At 33.4% G+C, this 23,303-nt stretch overlaps 1 protein-coding gene across 2 annotated transcripts in view; it reads right to left on the bottom strand.

Moving 5' to 3' along the window:
- Positions 1-23,303, bottom strand: part of milt (trafficking kinesin-binding protein milt) — a 344,681-nt gene that overhangs the window by 268,689 nt on the left and 52,689 nt on the right. Inside the window, exons 2-3 of one of the 2 annotated variants that reach the window (XM_069833015.1) lie at positions 14,084-14,240; positions 375-479 (exon numbers count right to left, since the gene is read on the bottom strand). In XM_069833015.1, the coding sequence (XP_069689116.1) occupies positions 375-479; positions 14,084-14,240 (262 nt within the window). Of the gene's footprint in view, positions 1-374; positions 480-8,866; positions 9,028-14,083; positions 14,241-23,303 lie in introns of those variants that run through there. The other variant, XM_069833017.1, reaches the window with a different exon arrangement.

Genomic DNA, 23,303 nt, shown 5'->3' with positions numbered 1-23,303 from the left:
ATGTACGAGTATATATGTTGTAAATGGTTCTGAAGATGAAAACAGTGAACAGTTTTAAAATGTTGGACCTTTCTGTTTTAATATGTGGTTGAAACACACACAATAAATGATAAAAATCTCTGTAGTTGACTAACATATGACAACTTAGCTGACGTTTGGAAAAGGTGCACGAACGAGTATTTAACTATTATTTTTACAATATCTCAACATTTTTCAACAATAAAAAATTATTACAGCTGGTGTTCAAAAATTTAAATATTCTTGTCCATTAAGAACAATTTAAATTTAATAGTGAAAAAGTGGAAAGAAAGCCAATACTGCTCTAAGCAGGAAATATAACATTTATGTTCTACTATTATTAGCATTCTGCACACCTGTAAACTGAGTGAGGGTGTCAGCTCGCAGTCGATAACGAGGTATCTGCTCCTCCAGAAGGCTGATTATCTCTACCTCAGGCAACTCCCCTCCACTGCACACGTCTGCAACAGAACAGAAACAAGACAGTAAGTATTTGTGAACAATAAAATTAAACTTATCCTAAAAATAAACAGGTCTATATTTTCACAAAAACAATATCTTAACTCAAATTAACTTTGATATATATATAAATATATATATATATATATATATATATATATATTTATATTTATATTTATACTGCAATAAGAAGAAAGAAATAGGAAGCAAGAATAACTGCGGTGTAAATTTCTTAGTACATTAATACTTATTTTTAGAACATGAGCACCATTAAATTAAGCTTAGGTCCACGAAACATTATCTGAGAAAGGAAAAGAAATCGATTGCAATACACATATTTGTTTATCTAACAATGGCTTAGTTAGAAGACGATCTTTCACCAAGGTGACCAGGGTTCGAACCCAGACAAGGACAGTGAATCTGTGGTTGACAAAATGGTTCTTCAAGGTTTTCTTGAAGTAATTCAGTTCCTCCAGCCAATTCATTCATTACTGCTCCATAATGATTCATAGTATTACCAGATGTCCTTATTTAGCAGGTCAGGACATGCCTGTATTTTGATCTGTCTTGCCATCTATATTATTTTTGAAAGTGTGTTAAATGTCCGTGTTTTATGAGAAAGTCATATTCATTTCATTTTAAATAAATCCATTTAAAAACATAATTCTAAACTGAGAATAAAACTTCGGTTTTATAATTATTTAACAGAGAAAAAAAATCTTCTTAGCAAGATTGATACATCACAAAAGAAGGAAAGAATGGTTGTATGGTAAATGTCCCTAATCCACAGTAATGTGTACAATTTTCAGGGAAATATAATTGTATACATACGGTTAGAAAAAACTTTGAAATATAATTTGTACAGAATATAATACCTTGAAAATTTAGAAATACTTTAACATTTAGCAATTTAGAAATAATTCTTGACTGAATTTCCAGAGGTAACATTTAATTTTCTAACTTTCGGTTAGACACTTTTGACACCATGCCAGTGCCAGTGTCAGTGTCAGTGTCCATACACAGCCACAATTTAATTTTTTTTCTCTGAAAATCAATATGATGAAACTGTAAACATATAAAATTATTCTCCCGAGTTTAATGAAAGCTTCAGAATTTTTTCAGTCATCTGTCAGTAAAAATATGGCGAGCGATGTATGTAGCTTTTTTTATAATTATTACTGTATATGTAAAATTTGTTAAAAAAAAACAGCTTAGCATTTTTCATACATACATTTGTACAGTGCTGGCACTAAAGTACTATACTGTAATTGTATTGATTTTGTGTTAACTGTATTTTTAATGATTTTGTTTTGTTGCACAGATAAATATATAGTATCAGCCTATATACGATAACAAGTAAATGCCAATTTTGCAGATTCAAGTGGTCGTTTTAATCTGAACAGATCACAAGATATAGAATTTCTACAATGTTGTGTGTCCTTTTTGAATCAATCTGACCTGTTTTTCACTTATGGGTTACGAGCATCTGGTAACCTTAATTATTTACCCAAGAGTGTGCCCAACCTGCATAGATTGCTCCTATTGGTTCACAGAAGGGGCTTCATACCTAATGGGCTGCAAGTGCCGAGAACAGGGTTGAAAATAATAATAATAATAATAATAATAATAATAATAATAATAATAATAATAACAACAACAAAAATAATAATAACTGATATTCAAATATAAACTGATGAGCTATTTATACCTGAACCCACACTTTCTGAAGTCGAAATTGCGATAGAAAAGCTGAAAAAGTACAGGTCTCCAGGTATTGATGACTTAATTCAAAAGGATGGAAACGCATTACCTAGTGAAATTTATAAGCTTGTACTTGTTATTTGGGAAAAGAAAATTGTACCACAACAATGGAAGGAGTCCATAATCGTACCTATCTTTAAGAAGGGAGAAAAGACTAACTGTAATAATTTTCGAGAAATATCACTTTTATTGATGGCAGTAACAAATATAAATGACACTTGAGAGGAAATTAAACGCAGAATAAATATGGGAAATGTCTATTATTCGGTTGAGCAGCTTTTGTCATTCAGTCTGCTTTCAAAAAGCTGAAAGTTAGAATTTATAAAACAGTATATTACTGGTTGTTATGTATGGTTGTGAAACTTGGATTCTCACTTTAAGAGAGAAACAGAGGTTAAGGGTGTTAGAGAATTATATTAACAGAATCACCTCGATTCATATATAAAAAAATTACAAAACTTAGCAAAATAACCACAAAAGTTGAAAAACAGTATAAATCCCTTATAAAAGAAATGTTAACTCGTTGGAAACTACTAGAAACCCATCATATTGATGTAATCACTAACCTAATATAAATTTAACGTAAACTGAACTAATACGAACTATCCTAACCTACCTACACAAAATATTTCAGCCACTCTTCTCTGAAAACACAGAGATTTACGTGATTTATCACCAGAGCTATCAGATCTTATCATACTTGAGGGGCTACGATATTACAAATCTTTGTTGTTGTCCTCACTGATCGTAGAAGTGGTTGTATAAATTTTCCTTTCTTTTCCACTTTTCCTTTGAAATCAATAAATGATGCATCAAGTGGAACAAAGTGGACATAATACTGAATGGCGCCAAACTAAAGTCAAAGTGCATAAGATGAGCACAGAGGATAGATGATTCTGTATGTATCCTGTCATCAAACCTGTCCTAACTTGTGTATTATGATCAATGCACTCGTCACTCTGTTGACACATCAACGAGAATTAAATTTCTGCCTTGAACATGCATACTAGAGTCATTTCTCCATTTCGTCACATATTGGAAGCATGTCTGTATGAGACTGTGGAAATATCTTCCAATCCAGACTAAATCTAACAATATTATGATAGGAACGAAGATCAGTTGTAAATATCTAATATGCCATGAAATCGGAGCATTTTAAGGTGTGTGCAAATTATTTTGGGACGCGGGACGCAATGGCCGAAATCAGGACTGTCCCAGGAAATACAGGACGGTTGGCAAGTTCTAAATCCTGTTCAACCAATTCTATCTATATACCAAAATCTTACTCCTACAAATTATACAAAGACACATCACCGTGTTGCCAAAAAAGTTTTATCAACAATCAGTTAAAGAATATAATTTTTACGTTATTTTCCCCCATACTAAAAATCTGAATTATCTCTTATTTTGGAAAATGAACACAGTATTTTATAGTAGAAGAAATAGATGCGTCACTTATACGATAATAGACAATAAATCAGTTCATAGAAAGGTCAAGAAAACATAATCGTACACGAAGTGGAAACCCACAACCAACAATCATGAAGAGAAGGCGACAAGGGCAGACAATTAGTAATCAATTCCACATGGATTGTTCACACTAAAATGAAGAAACTCCTCCATCCAGTTACATCACGCCAGAATGAATAAATCAGTTCTGTTGAAAACCTATCACATGATTACAAAATTCCTAAGTGCTGGTTAAGAAATGCAGACGTAACTGTACTGGCTTAACTTACTATTATAACTGCCAAATTATTGTAACATACAGAGCCACAGAACTGAAATCATCTTAATAACAAATTCATTTGGCATGTTATTTTCATGCTTTGTTCCTAAATGGTGAAACAGTTCTGCAATATGTAAACAAAAGATAAATCAGTGAGTGTTATTTACAAAAGTCGTAGGGTGTGAGTTACAAATGATAATATATGGGTTCTCATATACAGAACGAATTCCCTGCAAACATTATCCTGACTGAGACTTTTCTGGCCTTGCACAGTTTCTCCCAGAAAATACCATGACAGAATTTTGGAACAGACCATGATTAATTTATTTAAAACTATTTTATATTCACCAATTAGTAATTATTTCATCACTGCACCAATACTGAATAACTCCAAGATCTGAAACCTCTGAATAAGATAAACAGAAAAGGTAATTTTAGATATTATAACGTGGAAATGGTTATGTTGATACGGAGGTAAGGCCATGCCAAGAAGTATGCTGGAGGACAGACTACCAAAGCTGATAATGGATTAGACATTACAGAAGAAGAAAAGAGTTCGCCTGTAAAAGCAACCTTGAACATCAGAAATATACGGACAGAATATGATTGATGAAGGATGAGTGAAACAGAGAAAAAATCTCACCGGGATTTGAACCCAGGTTTTCAACTCTACGTAATGACGCTCTATCCACTAAGCCACACCGGATTCCCATCACGATTTCGGATTGAATCCTCTCAGTTTAAGTTCCACCTCTTGGGTTCCCTCTGTACGGAAATATCTATATATATAATTTGAACTGGTAATGGAAATTACGGGAAAACGACTGAACGGATTTTAATCAGAGACCCCTCATTTTCATGCCTGGCATCCAAAGTTTTTCGGAAAAGTAGTAGTTTTCAGTGAAATGTCAATTTTCCTACATAATTTTCCTATTTTCCAAAATCCATCTGTTGTCAGTTTTGAGAACTAAGTTTATTCAATCACGGCCGACTTGATTGAATTTCAGAACAAAACACACACTACAATAAACAATAGGCTATTACACGAAGGCCATGACCTGCAGGATTGCCGACATATTTAGAGCTCAATTCAATTTGTTATTAAAAACTGATTCTGCAGTGTATAATTTTCTGAGTACAGCTGTGTATTGGATATTCAAATCTACGAAACTTGAGGTCGTTTGATGACATTATTACCGTTACAAATTAAATATTATTATAGTTAATATCATGATGCATCTATTTTTCATTTATTGTACATAATACTGATGCTATATTGATGACATGAAAGTGAAACGTTTTGTGGTTATGTAAGTAAATGTAGAGAATATCTTAATTTAGATCTTCATTTCTATAATTTGAGTGGCTGCGATATATAACTACAAAACTTAAGTAAGATAATAATATTGTTATTAAAAATCAAATATTTTTATACTTATTAACCCAGTGGGGTTGGGTCTTTTTCATACACTTAATGGCGGTGTAGTGTAGATATTGATATGTGTCATTATCTTCAGTATTGGCTCGAGAGAGCGCAAAAATTACACTTCCTAAGGAAAGATCAAAAGGTATTACTTACTGATAAAATACGAGGCCTAGAAAATTTTGTTGTCTCCAAATCATTTCAGCAAGATCTCTTAGTAGAATAAAATGATTTTACGCTCTACATTTCAAGTTCTACATGCAGCAGCTATACGAAAATGCTATTGTTCGAAAGCTTAGCAAACCTGACATTTTTTTAACTTTTGCCTACAATCCACAATGACCTGAAATAGCTACTGCTATCGTCCTGACATTGATACTTGCGTTTTCGCGTTGAAACTCAAAAACTGAAGTTGGATAGGTTCAAGAAAAAGCATTTGGCCTAAAAAATCCATTCAGAGGGAGTATGTTTCATTATTATGGAAGCAAATAACTATCAAAAAGACAAGTATTCTTCATTGAAAATAAATCTGAAAAATTTTTATTTGAACGTCTAACGAACTTAGTTTGCAGCAGTATTTGCTGCACAAGCCACTAGTCATATGTACTTCGGTACATTGTAATAATATAGAATATGGTTGGAAAGAGACAACAATGGAACTTAAGCATCTGCATGCTGCATGACAAGGAAAGTAGTTACAAAATCGGATACAGACAGAAAAAGACAATTTTAGATGGGGAATAAAATGACTAAAGTAAAGTTGAAAGATAAGGTAAACTAACAGGTATCACTGATGAAAATGTTGGAGATCACCTTTAAAAACACAAGTTAGTTAGGGACAAACAAGTTCAATTCATATTTAAATAATAAAGTCATCTGAAGAAAAATAAAAATAGTCATTCTGCTCGGAGATACTATTGTGCTACTAATCACTGTCTTGTTGGAAAAACTCCAACCAGGAAATAGGTACTGCATCCAATAATTACATGGCACAAACATCAGTTTTGTATGACGTATAAGAATGGTGTTTAACAACACTATGTTTTGTTGTACATTAATCACTATGCGCATTTTTATAGAAATGCTATGGATAAGACTCACACAGTATGTAAATTCTACATTAACAGCTTGGAGTAACACTGTTGGAATTGTTCTCGATTTACAACCATAAATTTTTCCTTTCTTCTTGAAATTCCGAAGAGAAAAAGTGGAGGGCTGAAAGACTGCAATATCGGTATCTGTTTCTGATACCAGAAGCTGGTGTATGAATCTCGATGAGATCAGATAAAAGTTGTGCTAGACAATGATGGTAACAGAGCAGGTTTATTTTGAAAACTTTCGTTTTGCTTGCTATCAATTTGCAATTTGTACATAATTCCCCACAAATCCTAATTATTGTAACAAGAGGCAAGATCACAGGGGGTTCTTACAATGAAAAGACATTTAATAGAAAAAGTAGTAAATGAGAGTCTCTATAATCCGTGTCAGTGTCTGAAGTACTTGTACGGCCAATATAGTATATATGCACTTAGGATTAATTTTTATCACTGAAATGATCTAACACTGTACTTGTTAATTTTTCTAGGCATTAATTTTAACGATTATCAGTCAAACGTCCACTGCAAAAATGTCCAGTATTAGAAATGTTCCCAGTCATTAAATGTCCAATATGAAATATGTCCACAGTCATTAAATGGTCATTATCTTAAATTTCCATAGATTTTAAATATTCAGTAACAAAAATGTCCACAGTCATTAAATGGCTATTACCTTAAATGTCCCGAGTTATTACATTGTATGGTATCACAAATGTCCAGAACAATATTTATTAAAATGTAAATTTAATAATTTAACAATGAAATGTAAGCTAATTTAGAATATTCTGTTACGTATTTTATTTACTAATTTTCTTCCTCATTGTGGTCAGCATGTAGCTGAATATGATATGAAAGTGTCCTCAGATATTGTTCCACATTATTGTTGCCCGTATATTTATTATATTGATGTACAATCACTTCAATTTGCCTTTGTTAGTAATATACTTCTTGTTTAAGGGGTGTTTTACGTTTAAGTGACCATTGGGGTAAATGGTATTTTCTGTCCTATCCTGTTCTTGTTTTATGATTTCTATAAATCTCCAAATACCGACATAATGCCCAGAAAACATTTTTTGACATTAGAAACCTTCCTCTACATTATTGGTTCTATAACAGTCTTGCAATGCTATTTCATAGGAATTCAACATAGGAAGTGTGTAAACTTGGTGGTGTAGTTCTCCGAAAAGAATGTTGAATAATAATCATCTCTGTGCATACCACATATTGGATATTTTGGCTTTTGAGGACATTTCTGTATATTGCACATTTTGATTTGTGGACATTTCAATATATTAGACATTTTGACGTATGGACATCTCTATATATTGAACATTTTGACTTCTGGACATTTTTCTGCTTTCTGCATATTGGTCATTTTGACTAGTGGCCTTATTTGATTGGTCATTTTAATTGTGGACATTTTTGTAATTAACTTTCTGTATATTGGACATTTTGCTGTGGACGAATTGACCTGAAATGATTTTAACATAGAGAATACATTGAATGGTTTCTTCCGAGGTTTTCCTCAACCGTGGGACTGAAGCCAGATGGTCTATAGTGAGTTATCGGCATCAACCCCTTTGATTTGATTACCCCCCCCCTTTTGATTTGATTACCTGGTTGGGTTTTTCCGAGATTTTCCCCAACCAAAAGGCAAATACCGGGTAATCTTTTGGCGAATCCTCGGACCTCACCTCATCTCACTACATCTCGTCAAAATATTGTAAAAAATTGCACAAAATTGTAAAAATTGTAGAAAATTACTAAATTGTAAAACTGTAAAAATTTGTAAAAACTGTAATTGTAATATTGTAAAATTTTGACTTGTTCCACATCTTAAAGCTTCATTGCTCATGTAAGATCTATGGAATAAAATAAATGAATGAAGGAATGAATTTCGATTTGGTATATTAAACAGCTGCATTTGAATAAAAAGTGTGAAATAGATTATATTAGTTCAGTTTTGTTTCTACCACAACTTGCAAGAAATGAATGAATATATATCCATTCGACGTTTCAAAAATGCCAGAAAATAACGTATACACACAAGAAACACAAGCTAAACAAATGCTGCGAATACAGAGAAGTGTTTTTATATATCTCCAACATCTGTAGTTATCATATTAATGAAGTGACTTAATGCTTATATTCACAATATTCTTAAACAGTTAAGTATGTTTCGAGTGAAATGACTACCAATATTCTTAAACAGTTAAATATGTTTCGAGTGAAATGACTACCAATATACTGTTGTAAAGCCAAGTTTGTATTAAAAATATATAAAGCATAAGTAACACACTAGAATAAATATATACAAAAATTATTTCTTTTTCAGGTACCAAGTATACTAATCTTAGCTTTGGCCTTCACTACACTCACCACTCTGCCATGCTTCTAATATGCTGTTCCTTCTCTCAAGAAGGTCACTTGACCTCCTCCTGATCCTAGGGCATACAAAAGACCCTAGGAACATGACCCAAGAAAGGTTATGAACCCAGAACTGAACACTTCCTATTACAAACACAAACACCGTGCAACACCCTGCAGTTCTGTAGCCATACACTAAACTAAGCCCAGGCTTGCTGATCTCATACACACACAGTCAGTCCCGAAATAATCTACATCTGGATCTCAGCCAGTAGCAGCTCTGGGTCCTGAGGTTGGGAACCTCAATTTTTTAGGGGAACAAAAATTGAAAATAATATGTATTTTATTAAATTTAGAAAACAGTAAAACCTGTAAGATCACAATATTTATAAATATTCTGCAGTGTTTCCGTGTATCATCCAGGAATAAAGGAGAATGAAAGAATGTATTTATTTATTGAATAATAAAATCCTAAAACTTCAGTACAGCAAGTCTTGTAGAAGCAAAGTTATGAATTGAATTTTAATTCCAATAATGTTCTTAACATTAATCTCCTTCTTTTTACAGTTTTAAAGCACAACATAAGCCAATAAAATAGTTTTGTTTTCTCAAATATTAAAAAATAAAATTTATCTTTAATAATTAATAATGAACAATATTATGTTTACTCTTAGGACTCGAATTAACAAGAGGATTACAGAAAAAGTTAATTTCCATAACTGAAACTTGCTGTTGAGAACAGTTATTATATTAGCAATGAAGTTACACTTCATTTCCTCTTTCTACCAAAGTTTTAACTTGCGATCGGATCGATCGTCAATCAATCAATCAATCAATCAATCAATCAATCAATCAATCAATCAATCAATCAATCGATCGATCGGAATGAATCCAGCAGGATGCTGATAACAAAGTCCACTGTAGCATTCAGATAGAATTTCCTATGACAGAAGAGGATGCTTTGAACAATATTCATTATACGTGTATTATATATCTGCTATCAGTAGCCAGAGTTGAAGTGGTCAATAGGTTGTATAACTAAGTCTTGTGAGATTGGTATTTACGATTTAATTTAGATTATTTTAGGATTTATTGATGTGCAGTATAAAAGAATGTATTCCAGAGTTTCTTCATGATCATTACACCATAGATAAATAAGACTATTATAGGATAGGTGAAATCAGTGTAGATGGAACTGTGTAACAATGTGATCTATTCTGGTTCCATAAAAAATGTTTGAATGCATCTTGACAAGTTTTTGTACATTTGGAGGTTATTTGATTTCTTTTGTACGGCTTGTAAATGTTGCCTTTGTAAAAAGAGAGACAAATTGTTGATCCATAGATTCGTAAAATGAGAGTTGATAGAAGGAAAGGCACTTGATAAAGGTCTTCATTGCATTGTGTTTTTCGCAAGGTTGTGAACTTTCTCATTTCCAGGTATTGTATATCACAGTGGTTAAATATCCTTTAAAATATTATTTTTCTTTTGGATATTTTTGAGTTTACTTAGTTCTTTTTGTAATAAATTTGACCTCTAGTTACAAACGAATTTTAAATAAATTATTAAAGCCTGTATTCTGTGTTGAACTGCATTATACATATTTTAACGACATATTAATAATTTTATATTTAAATTAACTTGTTAATATATCGAATAATAAACAGAAATGTTAAAAGATGTCATAATGATTTAATTAGGGTAATGATCGTCCAGCATGGCAAAAACTGAGAAGTATGACTAACTTATAAAATAACTTACTTGTAGAAAATCAGATATTTTGATATGCCATACGTTTTTCATTTACAAGAATCATTTTATAATACGTATGTTTATAATGAAAAATTGTAAATTTAAATTTATATATTCTTATTGTGCAGTACACATAAAACAAATTGTATTATATACTTCTTAATTTAAAATCATGAATCTGTCCCTGAGAACGAGTTCTACTCTTTCAGGGGTGAGCTAAAATTTTATCTGGGTATATTATATTTTATATTACAAATATTAGCATAAATAAATAAATAAATAAATATGTGATATAAAAGAGACGAGAAAAGGGAAGCAACTGTAATAACTTCATGTTCTGAATTAATATATCCGTATTTTGAATTAGTAATGAAGTGCTAACTGTGTAACATTTTCGTTCTATAAAAATTACGTTCATGATAACTGTATTCTCATTCCTAATTAATTAATGTAATTATTCATTACCAATGTATGCACATTATTACTCAGCAGATTAAGATTAAATATATTGCAAAAATACTTAATCATGTTTAAAACATGACGGAAATGAAAGCTACGAACATATAAATGCACTAGTAAGTTTTAAAATTTACTTCCAGGGCAGAAATATGGCGCACTGTAATGGGTAAAGTTTACATTGGTGTGAAAGCATGTAGACAGCAATTATGTGTCATTTCAACCTAATTATTAAATGCGAAAGAGTACATACAGTAGATACCACACATGTCATTCAAGTCAGCGTTACTGCTCCCAAGTGTTAAAGGTATCGGACAACAAATGGTGTGTTACATAGAGGGAGAATATAAATGGGTTCCACTTTATTTCTTCAATCATCCCATCTATGGAGACAGAGAAAAACTTTCCCCCAGTCTCCCGTACAAAAAAAGAAATGATGATGATGCCGGCAGATGGAAGGGGTAGGACATTACAGTAAGTAGATCCCAAACCATTCTCTGCTGTACGTAATGCACAAAATCATCATCATCATCATTAGCTGGAATGGGGCCATATTATTCATCATCATTATCATTAATCATGGTAAGGACATATCATTATCGTCGAGTCATCATCATTATGTCTAGGTCATCATCATTAGCTTCAGTTATGAGCGGCAGAATCCAATGCCCTGAAGGGAGTTTCCCCTCCCCTTCAACCATTTCCTACCCAATAAGGGTACTCACTAACATTCAGTATCCAAGAGTAATTTTCCCTCCCATACATTCAAATATAACAGCTCGCAGTGGCTATATAATCTACCTGGTCGAGCAGAGGAATTTAGTTTGTGTCCTGGCTCCACGCACAGACTGTGCTAGAGTAGTGATTATTGCCATACAATTCAAAGCCTGGTTTAACAGAGCTACGTTGTACTTCATTGTGCTAGCCATGTGCTGGGAAGTAATGCCAAGAACTGTGTAGTGCCAGTATTCTCAAGGTTAATGATCTATAAGCCCGCAGAAATAAGACAGCAGTGACTCTAATACCGCGGGCAGCCTCAATAAACAGTTAATTACTCCGGCAACCAAAATATCAGTTAACAGATTTTATATACGATGTTTAACTTGGAGTTTAACTAAGAAGAAACTAGAATTTGGAAACATTCAGGTATGGTCTATATTTTCAATCAGGATTAACTGTAAACAATTTTTGTGCATGACTACAAACTTAAATTACACAAAAATAATAGGTTACAATTCCAAAAACTCTATTACATTTAATCAGTGTTAAACGATTAAGATCTAAAATAATATTCCTGGTACCGTACTTATAAAGATGTTTAAAGCGAAATGAGAATACCAATTTTATAGAATACCTATTGAGAACTATTCAAATTACAGTATAATCACAGTCTAGTGTATACAGTCATGAAGCTCAATACGTAGTAAATATGCATCCATAGATAGTTGCTAATCACTAGGATCGCTACTATCGCCTCATTACAGACAATGCGAAATAGTACCCGCACAGTTTATTGTTTTTAGTACCCTCATAAACTCAAGCTTCGTGAGTGTATATACTAGACTGTGGTATAATGATATAGTAGATTAGTAAAACCTCCATTAATCGAACCTCTTCCAACCAAACACCGGTTTAACGGAGACGTGTAAGTCGTGTAACTAAACCTTTATAAATAAATTAAAACGTTATACTATGTAATATAATTATAAAACACAGAATATATGTACGAAATGCGGTACACTCATATTATACTGTATTTATTTTAAATTTCAACACTTTATAGACAAAATATAAGGACAAAGTAGAAGCAGTTCCGAAGATTTGTTGTCACTAAGCAGGTCAGAGGAATACGTGCGATGGTAACAACACGTGTTATTGTTTACGCGAGCCGGCGGCTAAACGCACTCCTAGCGCTAAGCAGGCATGACATCGTTGCCAGAAAAAGAAGCGAACAAAAAACCCAAAAAATAATTTTATGCTTTTTCTTAAAGAAATAGTGAAGAATCAATATTTATATTAATATTGTACCCATTGTATGCACTATATCAACTTTTAAGCAGCGTGTGTAAAAACCAAAAAAATAATTTCAGGCATTTTTTTAATAGTGAAGAATCAATATTTAGATTTTGGTAATACTGTATAATACTGTACTTACTGTATGCATTATATCAACTTTTTTGTTTTAAATACACGTGATGCTTTCATGTACACAGCTTATGAGTCAGTTTCTAAACTTTTAACTTCAGAAAAGATTATACATTTATTATTATCCGAAATAGGGTCAGCTCCCTTTACTTTGGTTAACAGAGATATCACTGTAATAAATTCATTTTAATTAAAATGGATACAATTTACGTTATAATTAACAGCTCACAAAATAAAATCAACAATGAAATAGGTGGATACTGCATGTATGATTCTAAAAATCCATCATATCGCAATTCTACTGATCGTAAGATATTATTTATCTACAATATTTACAGAAATAATCCTACAAATTAAAATTATATTACATTTAATAAATGTAGAGGCGGCCGAGTAGGTGTAGTAGAACAATTGGCTATGGACTAGGAAGTCCTGGGTTCAATCCCGAGTAGTGGCAAGGTTTTTCTTGTTTCGAGAGCTTCCAGAACGGCCTGAGGTCCACTCAGTCTTCTATCAAACTGAGTACCAGGTCTTTCTCGGGGGTAAAAGCAGTCGTAACGAGATACCGGCAACACCACTCTAGTGCGAAGGTCCTGAAGAAATGGAGCTGTACCTCTGTGCCCCCATACGCCTTCATGGCGTGCCTTTTATTCCCTTAGAAAAAGACTCCATCTGAAGACTTAATTATAATTATTATTTACGAAAATAACAATCTATCAATTCGACTTTAGTTAGGTTGTTCTCTCTTCATTTTAATTCTCCAATAGAATTTCGAAACATCTGTAATTTCAAGACTTTATAAAAGTTTGGTCCAGAGAAGAAAGAGTTTACGCAGATTTTCTAGAAATTACAGTCCAGCAGCGTGTGTAAAAATACCTGTTATAGTCCCAGCGTCCCTCGTTTTATCCTTTAACGACTCCAGGGCTAGCAAGTTGGTGGGTCCCACTGGACCACTGCAGCAGCTCTCTGGAGTGGCCAGCTTGACAGAAGTCGACAGTGAAGAGGAGACGCCCACCACCTCCCCTTCTCCCACCTGCAAAATACTGCAAACTTATAGTCTCGATATAATGGTAATACTTATTAATTTGTAACAGGAATACGTGGGGTGATCTGTTATTTCACATTACATCCAGTAGTAGCATATTCATGGAAACATAATTTAAAAACTCCCAATCTTTCTTCAAAAGTTGTAACAATATAATTCAGCATGATATGACTCTTTCACGGTGTTCAACACTGTGGCAGATTTTCGTTTCTTTTTGAGATTTTGCACCAATTTAAAGAAGCAGAAACATCCAACTTTTCGGACCTAAGTATCGGATCCATCATCATCACGACAGTGGCGTGCCGTACATGAAAGGCAAGGGAAGCATTTCTTCCCCTGTTCATAAAGCGAAAAAGAAGAAATTTATTGTAGAAATTATTATTTTAATCGCGTGAACTATGAATTCTTTAATCTTAAAATGTCACAAATTTTTTTTCTCTGAGCGCCTGTACTGGTCGAGGCGGATTCATTATTAATATTCTATAGAGAAGAAATTACTGGAAACCATTCACAATAATGACTTCTACGCCCAGATCATCGATGATTTTGCTGCTAAAGAGAGCAGAATTTCTTTGGTCTTCAAGTATATTTAAGTGAGTTGGCTGTTATCAGTTTGGAATGCATATAAAAATTTATATTATTGCTTCTCTCACATAAAATTGCACCGCACGCCACTGATGTTGGATCCTTAGCAACCCTTGGTATCGGATTCAACATAGAGGTACTACACCTTTCCCTGCCTTCTGCCATAATGGATCCAAACGGAACTCTCGTAAGCTTGCTAATTTAGATTGTACAAAACAAAATAATTAAAATGAAATTAAAGTTACAACAGTAGTATTATACCTTAATCACAACCTCTAGTTAAGTACTGAGGATGATATCAAAATTACTCCCATTCCTTGCAAAACATTAGAATGTCCACATAAATGTCACAAGTCTTGGGAAGAAAGAGTCTCGGGAAACTTAATTAAACTCTAATACACAGAATGACAATGGAAACGTATATTTATCCCTGAAAACACAAAATTCATAACTTTATACAAACATTCTCTGTAAATGTAAACGCTTTAGTCATTAATATTAAAATATATACAACTGAATGCACTAAACAGTATCTTCATATCTGTATTGGAAAATTTGTAGGAGCGTATTCATAACTTCATACATAAATGCAGCAATGCCCATACAAGGAATGATCAAGTGGTGTATTTCCTTTACTGCCTTCAATTTATCGTGACAATTATAAAGATAAACATATAATATTGTGTCGTACACTTATCTATTATTGCCACAAACTGTATTCTTTTATTTATGATTAGTTTGAACACCCATAGAATTCGGCGATCTGTGGACTTCCATAAAAATAAGATAAGATTGAAGTAGTACGAGATTTGAAGCTTTCAGTCAACCAATGAATGACACAACCAGCACCTTTTCCTCCAAAATGAGGTGTTGAGATATCAGTAATATGTATCAACTTGCTTAAGATGCAACATTAAATTTACTTGTAACAAGATTTGTTACTTCTTTGTTACATGTAACGTGCAGATATCAAAGAATATTTATTATTGCAATGATAATTCTCTATTTAACGTCCTTTTATACTACACAGAAGATATGGCAATTAAAGAGTCGAATAGTGAAACAATTCATTCCATGATACGAAAGCATTTATTTTCCATAACTTCTGGCAAAACATCGACATTGAAATAATGACAATCTCTGAACTTTCTTTCTCCGTCTACTGGATGAACAGTATAGAGCAGAACAGAAGCCTCGCGCGGCCTTGAGTCCCCCATCTCCGCGCGCATAGCCACCGGCCAGCTGTGAAACCTGTTCTGTTCTATACTGTTCACCCTATAATAAATACATTAAAATTGTCACGTGTATCATGCTAATAATCAGTATTGCCACGTTTTGATTTTACGCTTAAAGTACGTGTGGGGTATGATGATAGAGACTGGATTAATCTTGCACAGGATAGGGACCGCTGGCGGGCTTATGTAAGGGCGGCAATGAATCTTCGGGTTCCTTAAAAGCCATTTGTAAGTAAGTAAGTAATGCCGAATACAATTCGGAGGAAACAATTTAAAATTGAACGATAAACATTCTATATCGCTACACTGTAGAAGTACACAGAATTATACCATATCGCATTATCACAATACATACAGTGGCTCCCATTAATATTCGGTTTGACTGGCATGTAAGATTAAAATAAATACACTAGTTATTTTCAAAATAAAATTAGTGAAAGTAAAAATGTGCACTATAATAAACTTAAAATTATACTCTCCGTAAAATTACATAGAATTACAACAAAATGAAAAACATCTTCTCTGTTGCATAATAAAAAATTATAAAAATTATTACATTATTTCTGATAGACCATAGTGCCTCATTAATATTCGGTTTGTTCAATTCAGTATTTTGTTGAACACCCCTTTTGCCTCAAAACAGCCCTCAAACGCCTTGGCATGCTCCTGGATAACTTCGTAGTAAATTGGGGACTAATTTTCCTCCATTCTTCCGTTAATCTCCGTTTCAGTTCTGTCTTGGAAGTGATAGAAATTTGTCTGATATTGCGATTAAGGTTCTTCCACAGAATCTCAATCGGATTTAAATCCGGTGATTGTGCTGGGGTTCGGACAGTTGTATAGAAGCCATAAATGCACTTTTACAGCTGTGTGTTTAGGATCATTGTCCTGATAGTACTTGAAACTGTCTTTAATCCCTAGCTCTCTCCATTTCATTTTAAATTATTTCTAATAATGTCCAAATACACATGCTGATCCATTCTTTTTCTACGAAAATAAGTTCACCAACTCCACCTGCAGCCATACAATTCCATACCATGACGTTGCCCACACCGTGTTTCATTGTTCGCAACAGATTCTTTTTTTCCGAGATCTTCATTTTTCTTATACCACACGTACTGTTGTCCATCCGACCCGAAGACGTTAAATTTGCTTTCATCAGCAAAAATCACAACGTCCCACCAGTTTTCCTCTTTGTGAACATGTTTCCTTGCGAACTGAAGCCGCATCCTTTTATTTATTTATTTCATTTATGTAAGGTTTTGTCCTACATACTCTCCCATTAAACCACTCTTTCCTCAAATCTCTTCGAATTATTTCGGCACCTACCTGCTTGCTAAACTCCTCAAGAACACATGCTGCAAGTTTCGTTGCATTTAGTCGAAGATTTCTTTCATTTTCTTCAGGATGGAATGGTCTTCTCGTTCAGTTAATTTTTTTGTCTGCCCTTTCTGTGGTATGGACTCGATTCTGCCTTCGTTTCTGTCTCTTCCCACCCTATCCCCAACTGTATTCTTATTCACACTAATATTTTGGCTATTTTTGTGTATTTTAGCCCCTCTTCGTCATGATAGATCACAAAAGTTGTGTTGTTTCCTTTGCGACCGATTTGACGACCTGTAGACTAATCCAACCTCGCCAGGGTTGTGCACAACGTGTAGACAGAATGATTGCACGTTCGCTACTGAACCCTACAATGATGTCAACGGAAAACGTGCATTAGATTGAAAGCAAAGAAATCAAGACCGAATATTAAAGAGAGTGAACTTTGATGGTACTTGCCGATTATTTGTTATTACATCGTGAATATTAAACTTTCGATATAAATTATTTAACGTTATATACAAAGTGTTTAAATAATGTATTTGCAAGGAAATGCAGGTTCGCTTGAACACAGAACAAAACAACAATAGCAAAATACTGTAAAATCAATCACGAACCGAATATTTATGGGAGCCACTGTACACACTATTTTCAGAACTGGTACAGAGAATCGTGCAGAACGGCAGAAGTAACAATATGGAATTTTAAGTAAAACACACACATACAAAGATCATTTGAATGCATCATTCTACACGCAGTAATAAGATTTTTGTTTTTATATATAACAGATATGCGAACTGATTATAAAATTCGATAAGGAGATGCAGTATTTACAATAAGCAAAAACTTTCTTGTCAGGGAACAAAGAATAGTGCTGTAAATTTATCATTGTGGTTGATATATCGATAGCTAAGAAGTGATTACTCGTTTCTACAAAAGTGATCATTTAGTTTAACTACATTATCATTTAGCCTAGTTAGAATAACTACATTATAAATATCTACACAAAACTGGACAGTTAACTAATATTTTGTCCTCGAGTAGAAGATCTTGCAAAGCAGAAAATATATAAAAAGTTGATCTATTTTGAGAGATATTTCATTTTTAAAATAGTTTTCTGATTCACCTGAAAATTCACAGATACGAAATATCACTTCTTAGCCATCGATATTATAATTTGAATATAATAAAATCATATTAAATCCCTTGTTATCGACACTGCATAGAAAAAAAAAAGACTTTGCAAAGCCGAAACTAGACAAGACGGTAACCGATCTGAAAGGAAGTTATGGAACCAATTATGATCCTTCGAAGCAGAATGATACAAAATCCGTAGTTTGCTATTGTGAGGTTTCTTTCTAGAGATAAGTAAATAATAGCATAAATCAGTCGTCTAACTCAAGACATTAAAATAGGTTATTTAACAAAGCTGTACCAAGTGCGTGGTTATGTAGCGTCGATGGAATAGACAACAGCGAGATAAGCGAGAATTCGCCATGGGATAACCTGACATTAAAATTACAGTTGAGGAAAATCTCGAAAAGAACCCTACGGGGATTCAAACCCACGCCCGAACGCAACCTCGAATCAGCAGACAAACGCGCTACCATCTGAGCTACGTCTGTGGCCAACACATGAGATAAAATTACACATTAACATAGAATTTGACTTACAGCAGACTACTAAAAATACAATTTTTTTTCTGTGCAATGGCAGCGACCTTACTATTTGCATTATTAGCCCTGACTCCACGAGTGTGGCTCACAGAAGTCGCTAATGTCGAGAAGTGTAGACCACTTAGTTCGTCAAAGACTAGCCAGAGTGCATCACGGGCGGAGGGTCTACAGCACTAGTGTTACAAATTTAGGGTGGATCGACCGGGATTTGAACCCAGGCCTCCTGGCTTATAAGCCCTGCGCGCTAACACAGAGCCACCATAGCTGTTATAACATACAATATACACAAAACAAAATGCATTATTGTCCGTCATTTATGTACAATGTACAAAACTATTGCGTGTCCGACGAAGTCATAAGAAGACCCGCATATCTATCATAATGAATAAGTGTCGAGTGTTGCCCCTTCTTCCTTTTCAGTATTCGTGACGTAGTCGGAAAGCAAAATCAGCTGCTTCCAAATGACTCACACATTTCCCCCATTCAACATCATACTTAAAACGTCACACTGACTGCTGTGATTTTCTCGATACTGGTGCTGGCATACTGCCGATGCAAACCATTTTCTCAAACAATAGTATTCTGTCGTTTATAGGCTCCGTACAAGTTCGTGATAAAATTAGAGCATCAGAAACATGACGCTACTATAAATTATTCCGATCGAAATATGGATTGTCTTCCTACGATTTAAATGATAGCGTGCCCGGATACAAATCCAGCGGTCCCGGTGTCGATTCTTCTTAGAATTCGGGTTTGGTCTGGCCTGCTATAGGCCTATATCTTAAAAGCGATAGCCTAACCACATGTTCAGAGTTCCGTTACTTGTGAATATCCACTGTGGATTACAAGTCTGAAGAAAGCAAGTTCAGCAGTAACTATCATTGCTTATATAAAAATAATAATAATAATAATAATAATAATAATAATAATAATAATAATAATAATAATAATAATAATAATAATAATAACCAGTTAGCAAAGAATCATATAATTGCAATAATCATAATTCCAAGACAGTGCAGGTGCTACGAATATATGAAGGGGTCAGAAGCAACGGGATATAAGTGCACTTAAGTTATTTGTGAGAAAATGTGGTTGAAAGTACTTAAGATTTAGTAAATTCCGTGAAATTTATTTCAATTTTAGTGTGTGATGTGGTTAAAATATGTAGGCCTATCCCTTTGCCACTAAAATTTTTAATGTTTTAGCTTGCCCTGGATGCACTTAACTCATGTTTTTAGAAATGTCACTTGTACCCCTTTGCTTCTGACACCCTCATATAAGAAATTTAATTATTCTCGGATAATTTATACAGGTATATTTGTAAAAAAAATTTAAACAATGTTTGAACTCGGTATAACGAATGTTAGACTGAAGATTTGGAGTAGCTTATATTCCCATCAACAAAGGTTAACAGTTAATCGGAATCGGATTACAGAAAAGGGCCATAAGGCCTAAACCGTAATGAAGATGACGATGTAGTACCCAAACCCAGAAGTTGTATATCCGGAAATCTTAAGAGAAATATGTGTTCTATGTTCGTGGAAATAACACCCCTTTGATGAAATAAAATACCACGATGACGATGATGATGATGATGATGATGATGATAATAATAATAATAATAATAATAATAATAATAATAATAATAATAATAATGATCGAATATCAGGATATTAAATTAACATAATATTTGGCACTGCGTAATGGTCCACCATAACTATGAATTGTAAAGTTGGCTGACAAATACCATATATATATATATATATATATATATATATATATATATATATATATATATATATATATAAATATCAATAAATATCAATAAATATTTGGCTCTGAGAGGGGAGAGAAAGAGAAAGGAAATAGGAACTCTGAAACAGTATGCATGCGTCGGGTTAGTCCCATGAACTTTTGTTCTACAACCAGATATTTAAATTAAATTTCTAAATGCAGAAATTTCACACTCCATACCTGTCATGCGAAAAAGAATCAGTGTTTATAAAGATGTATTCGCATTGTAACTAATAATCTGCAATTAATTAGAGAAGTCACAATAATAATAATAATAATAATAATAATAATAATAATAATAATAATAATAATAATAATAATAATAATAATAATAATTATTATTATTATTATTATCATCCCGACAAGTATTGGACCTAATAATCCGTTGCGGTCTCAAAAACAGATTCATGCCAGCAGCGCTTCATGGGAAGTCCCTGTGAGCGTTTACCAGCTGGTCGGTAATGCAGCATTCGTTTAAGCCTTTTACGATATTCTATCCTTTCAACACGATCTTTCCATCTCCTTCTTATGGGCTTGGAGTAAGGTTATCAGACGTCCTTGTTTTCTGGGGAAAGTCCCCTAATTTTGCATTTTGTTCCAGAAAAAAAAAATTCCCAAGAATATCCCCGAATAATAAATAATTTGTGCCCAGATATCTCCCGGAATTTTAGTGATAATTATTAATATGGTTGAATGATCTTTGCATATTGCTGTGATGAATTTCCCTAATGCAACTTCGCCGCTTTTTCATGATGCCATAATCAAAACTGAAGATGAGGACGTAACTGCAGTCGAGTTTCACTGTTATCAAAGTTAATAAAAATATTGAACTCTAGGAAAGAAGAGAAATTTATTTCATGGTCAATAAATCAACTTTTGGATCTTTGGAAGAAGATGGTTCTTATTCCACAACAGAATAATCTTTTGTGAATTTTATGAAAATGCTGTTAAATATATCAATACCTCGATTATTATTCATTCACAAGATAAGATACTTATAAAACGTATATTGGTAAGATCTTCTCCAGAAAGAGGAAAGTTTGAAAAGACGGTGCATTATTTTTCTTCAAATGTAGATGAACTTGATTTATTTGATGACATTTCTTTCTTAAATATGTAGCTTCAGAGAAAACAGCCAAGTGGAATGAAGTTTTTTTCTTCAGTGAGCATGATGTGGATATCAAAAAAAAAAAATCCAGAATGAGTTTGAAAACTGTTCGAGCCATACTTGCTATCTCAACCAACTTCAACATGATCTGTCAGTAATTTGTTGCAAATTGGGATCCAGGGAAGACCTGCTAAAAAAATCCACTCTTCTGAAAAATACCAGCAGTTTAAGTGGGGCCTAGTAGGTAAGCATAATGTGTAAAGAAAATGAAAAAATTGTGTAACAACTAGTGATGTAACAATGTTTTAATCCGTTTAAATCCATATACATCGGTTTTTATGAGTTTAAAACTCTATTAGGATTAATTGGATTTATTGAATGTAACCCAAACATCATATATGCCATCCATTTTGCATATACATCCGGGCGTTTTACTTCTGTGTGCTATAGGAGCTAGTAGGGTTGTTGGTGAATGCTGCTGGTCGTTGCATGTCTTGTTTGTACACAAATTCATAATACAGCTGATATCAGTTCACTGCGGCGCTTGTAGTCCGTAACCAGACGTGTCGTGATATCGCACTGTGTAAGCTCGTGAGTACAATGGCACCTTGTTCAAGCATTTGGAATCATTTTGAAACAGTCGTCTGTGGTGGAAAGGCTTATGTTCTGGACAAGCTTTACATTCAATTGCTTCGCGAATATTACATGTGGCATCTTTTTCGGCTGCATGTGAAAGAAACTGGTCCGCTCATGGCAACATTCATACAAAACTCAGAAATAGGCCGTGTCCTGAAAGGCTGGAGAAACTTGTAATGGTAAGATGGAATCTTAAGTTCACTAGTTCTGAATCAGTGACTCCAGAGCCTACAATATCTGATGAGGCAGCTACTGAGGGAGATTAGTGTAGCAACAAGAAATGAGGAAGATATTTGTTTTCTAGTTTAACTAACTACAGTAGTTTTCAAAATGACAAGAGAAAAGAGTTTATTATTTTTAAGCTTTATTCCTCATTTAATTTTGAAAAGACGAAAACTATGAGTTATGTTATTATTATTATTATTATTATTATTATTATTATTATTTGTGCCAGTAATCGTTTTAATTTGATAATAAAACCAATTAATCCAATAGAACGTGTTAAAAAACCATTTTAAACAGCATTCTAGTTTAAAACCAATAAAACCGATCCTATTTAAAACTTACCGACATCACTAGTAACAACAATATAAGTGAATGGCAAACTAACAAAAATGTTAAAAGTATTTTTTATATGTTTTACCTGTTACCGGAAATTGTGAAAAAAATCTGGTAACCTTATCTTAGAAGA

Source organism: Periplaneta americana, chromosome 8 (genome assembly GCF_040183065.1).
Source record: "Periplaneta americana isolate PAMFEO1 chromosome 8, P.americana_PAMFEO1_priV1, whole genome shotgun sequence".
In the NCBI taxonomy this organism is placed as follows: domain Eukaryota; kingdom Metazoa; phylum Arthropoda; class Insecta; order Blattodea; family Blattidae; genus Periplaneta; species Periplaneta americana.
Note: the sequence above shows the minus strand (reverse complement) of the source record. Positions and strands in the feature narration are given on the sequence as shown.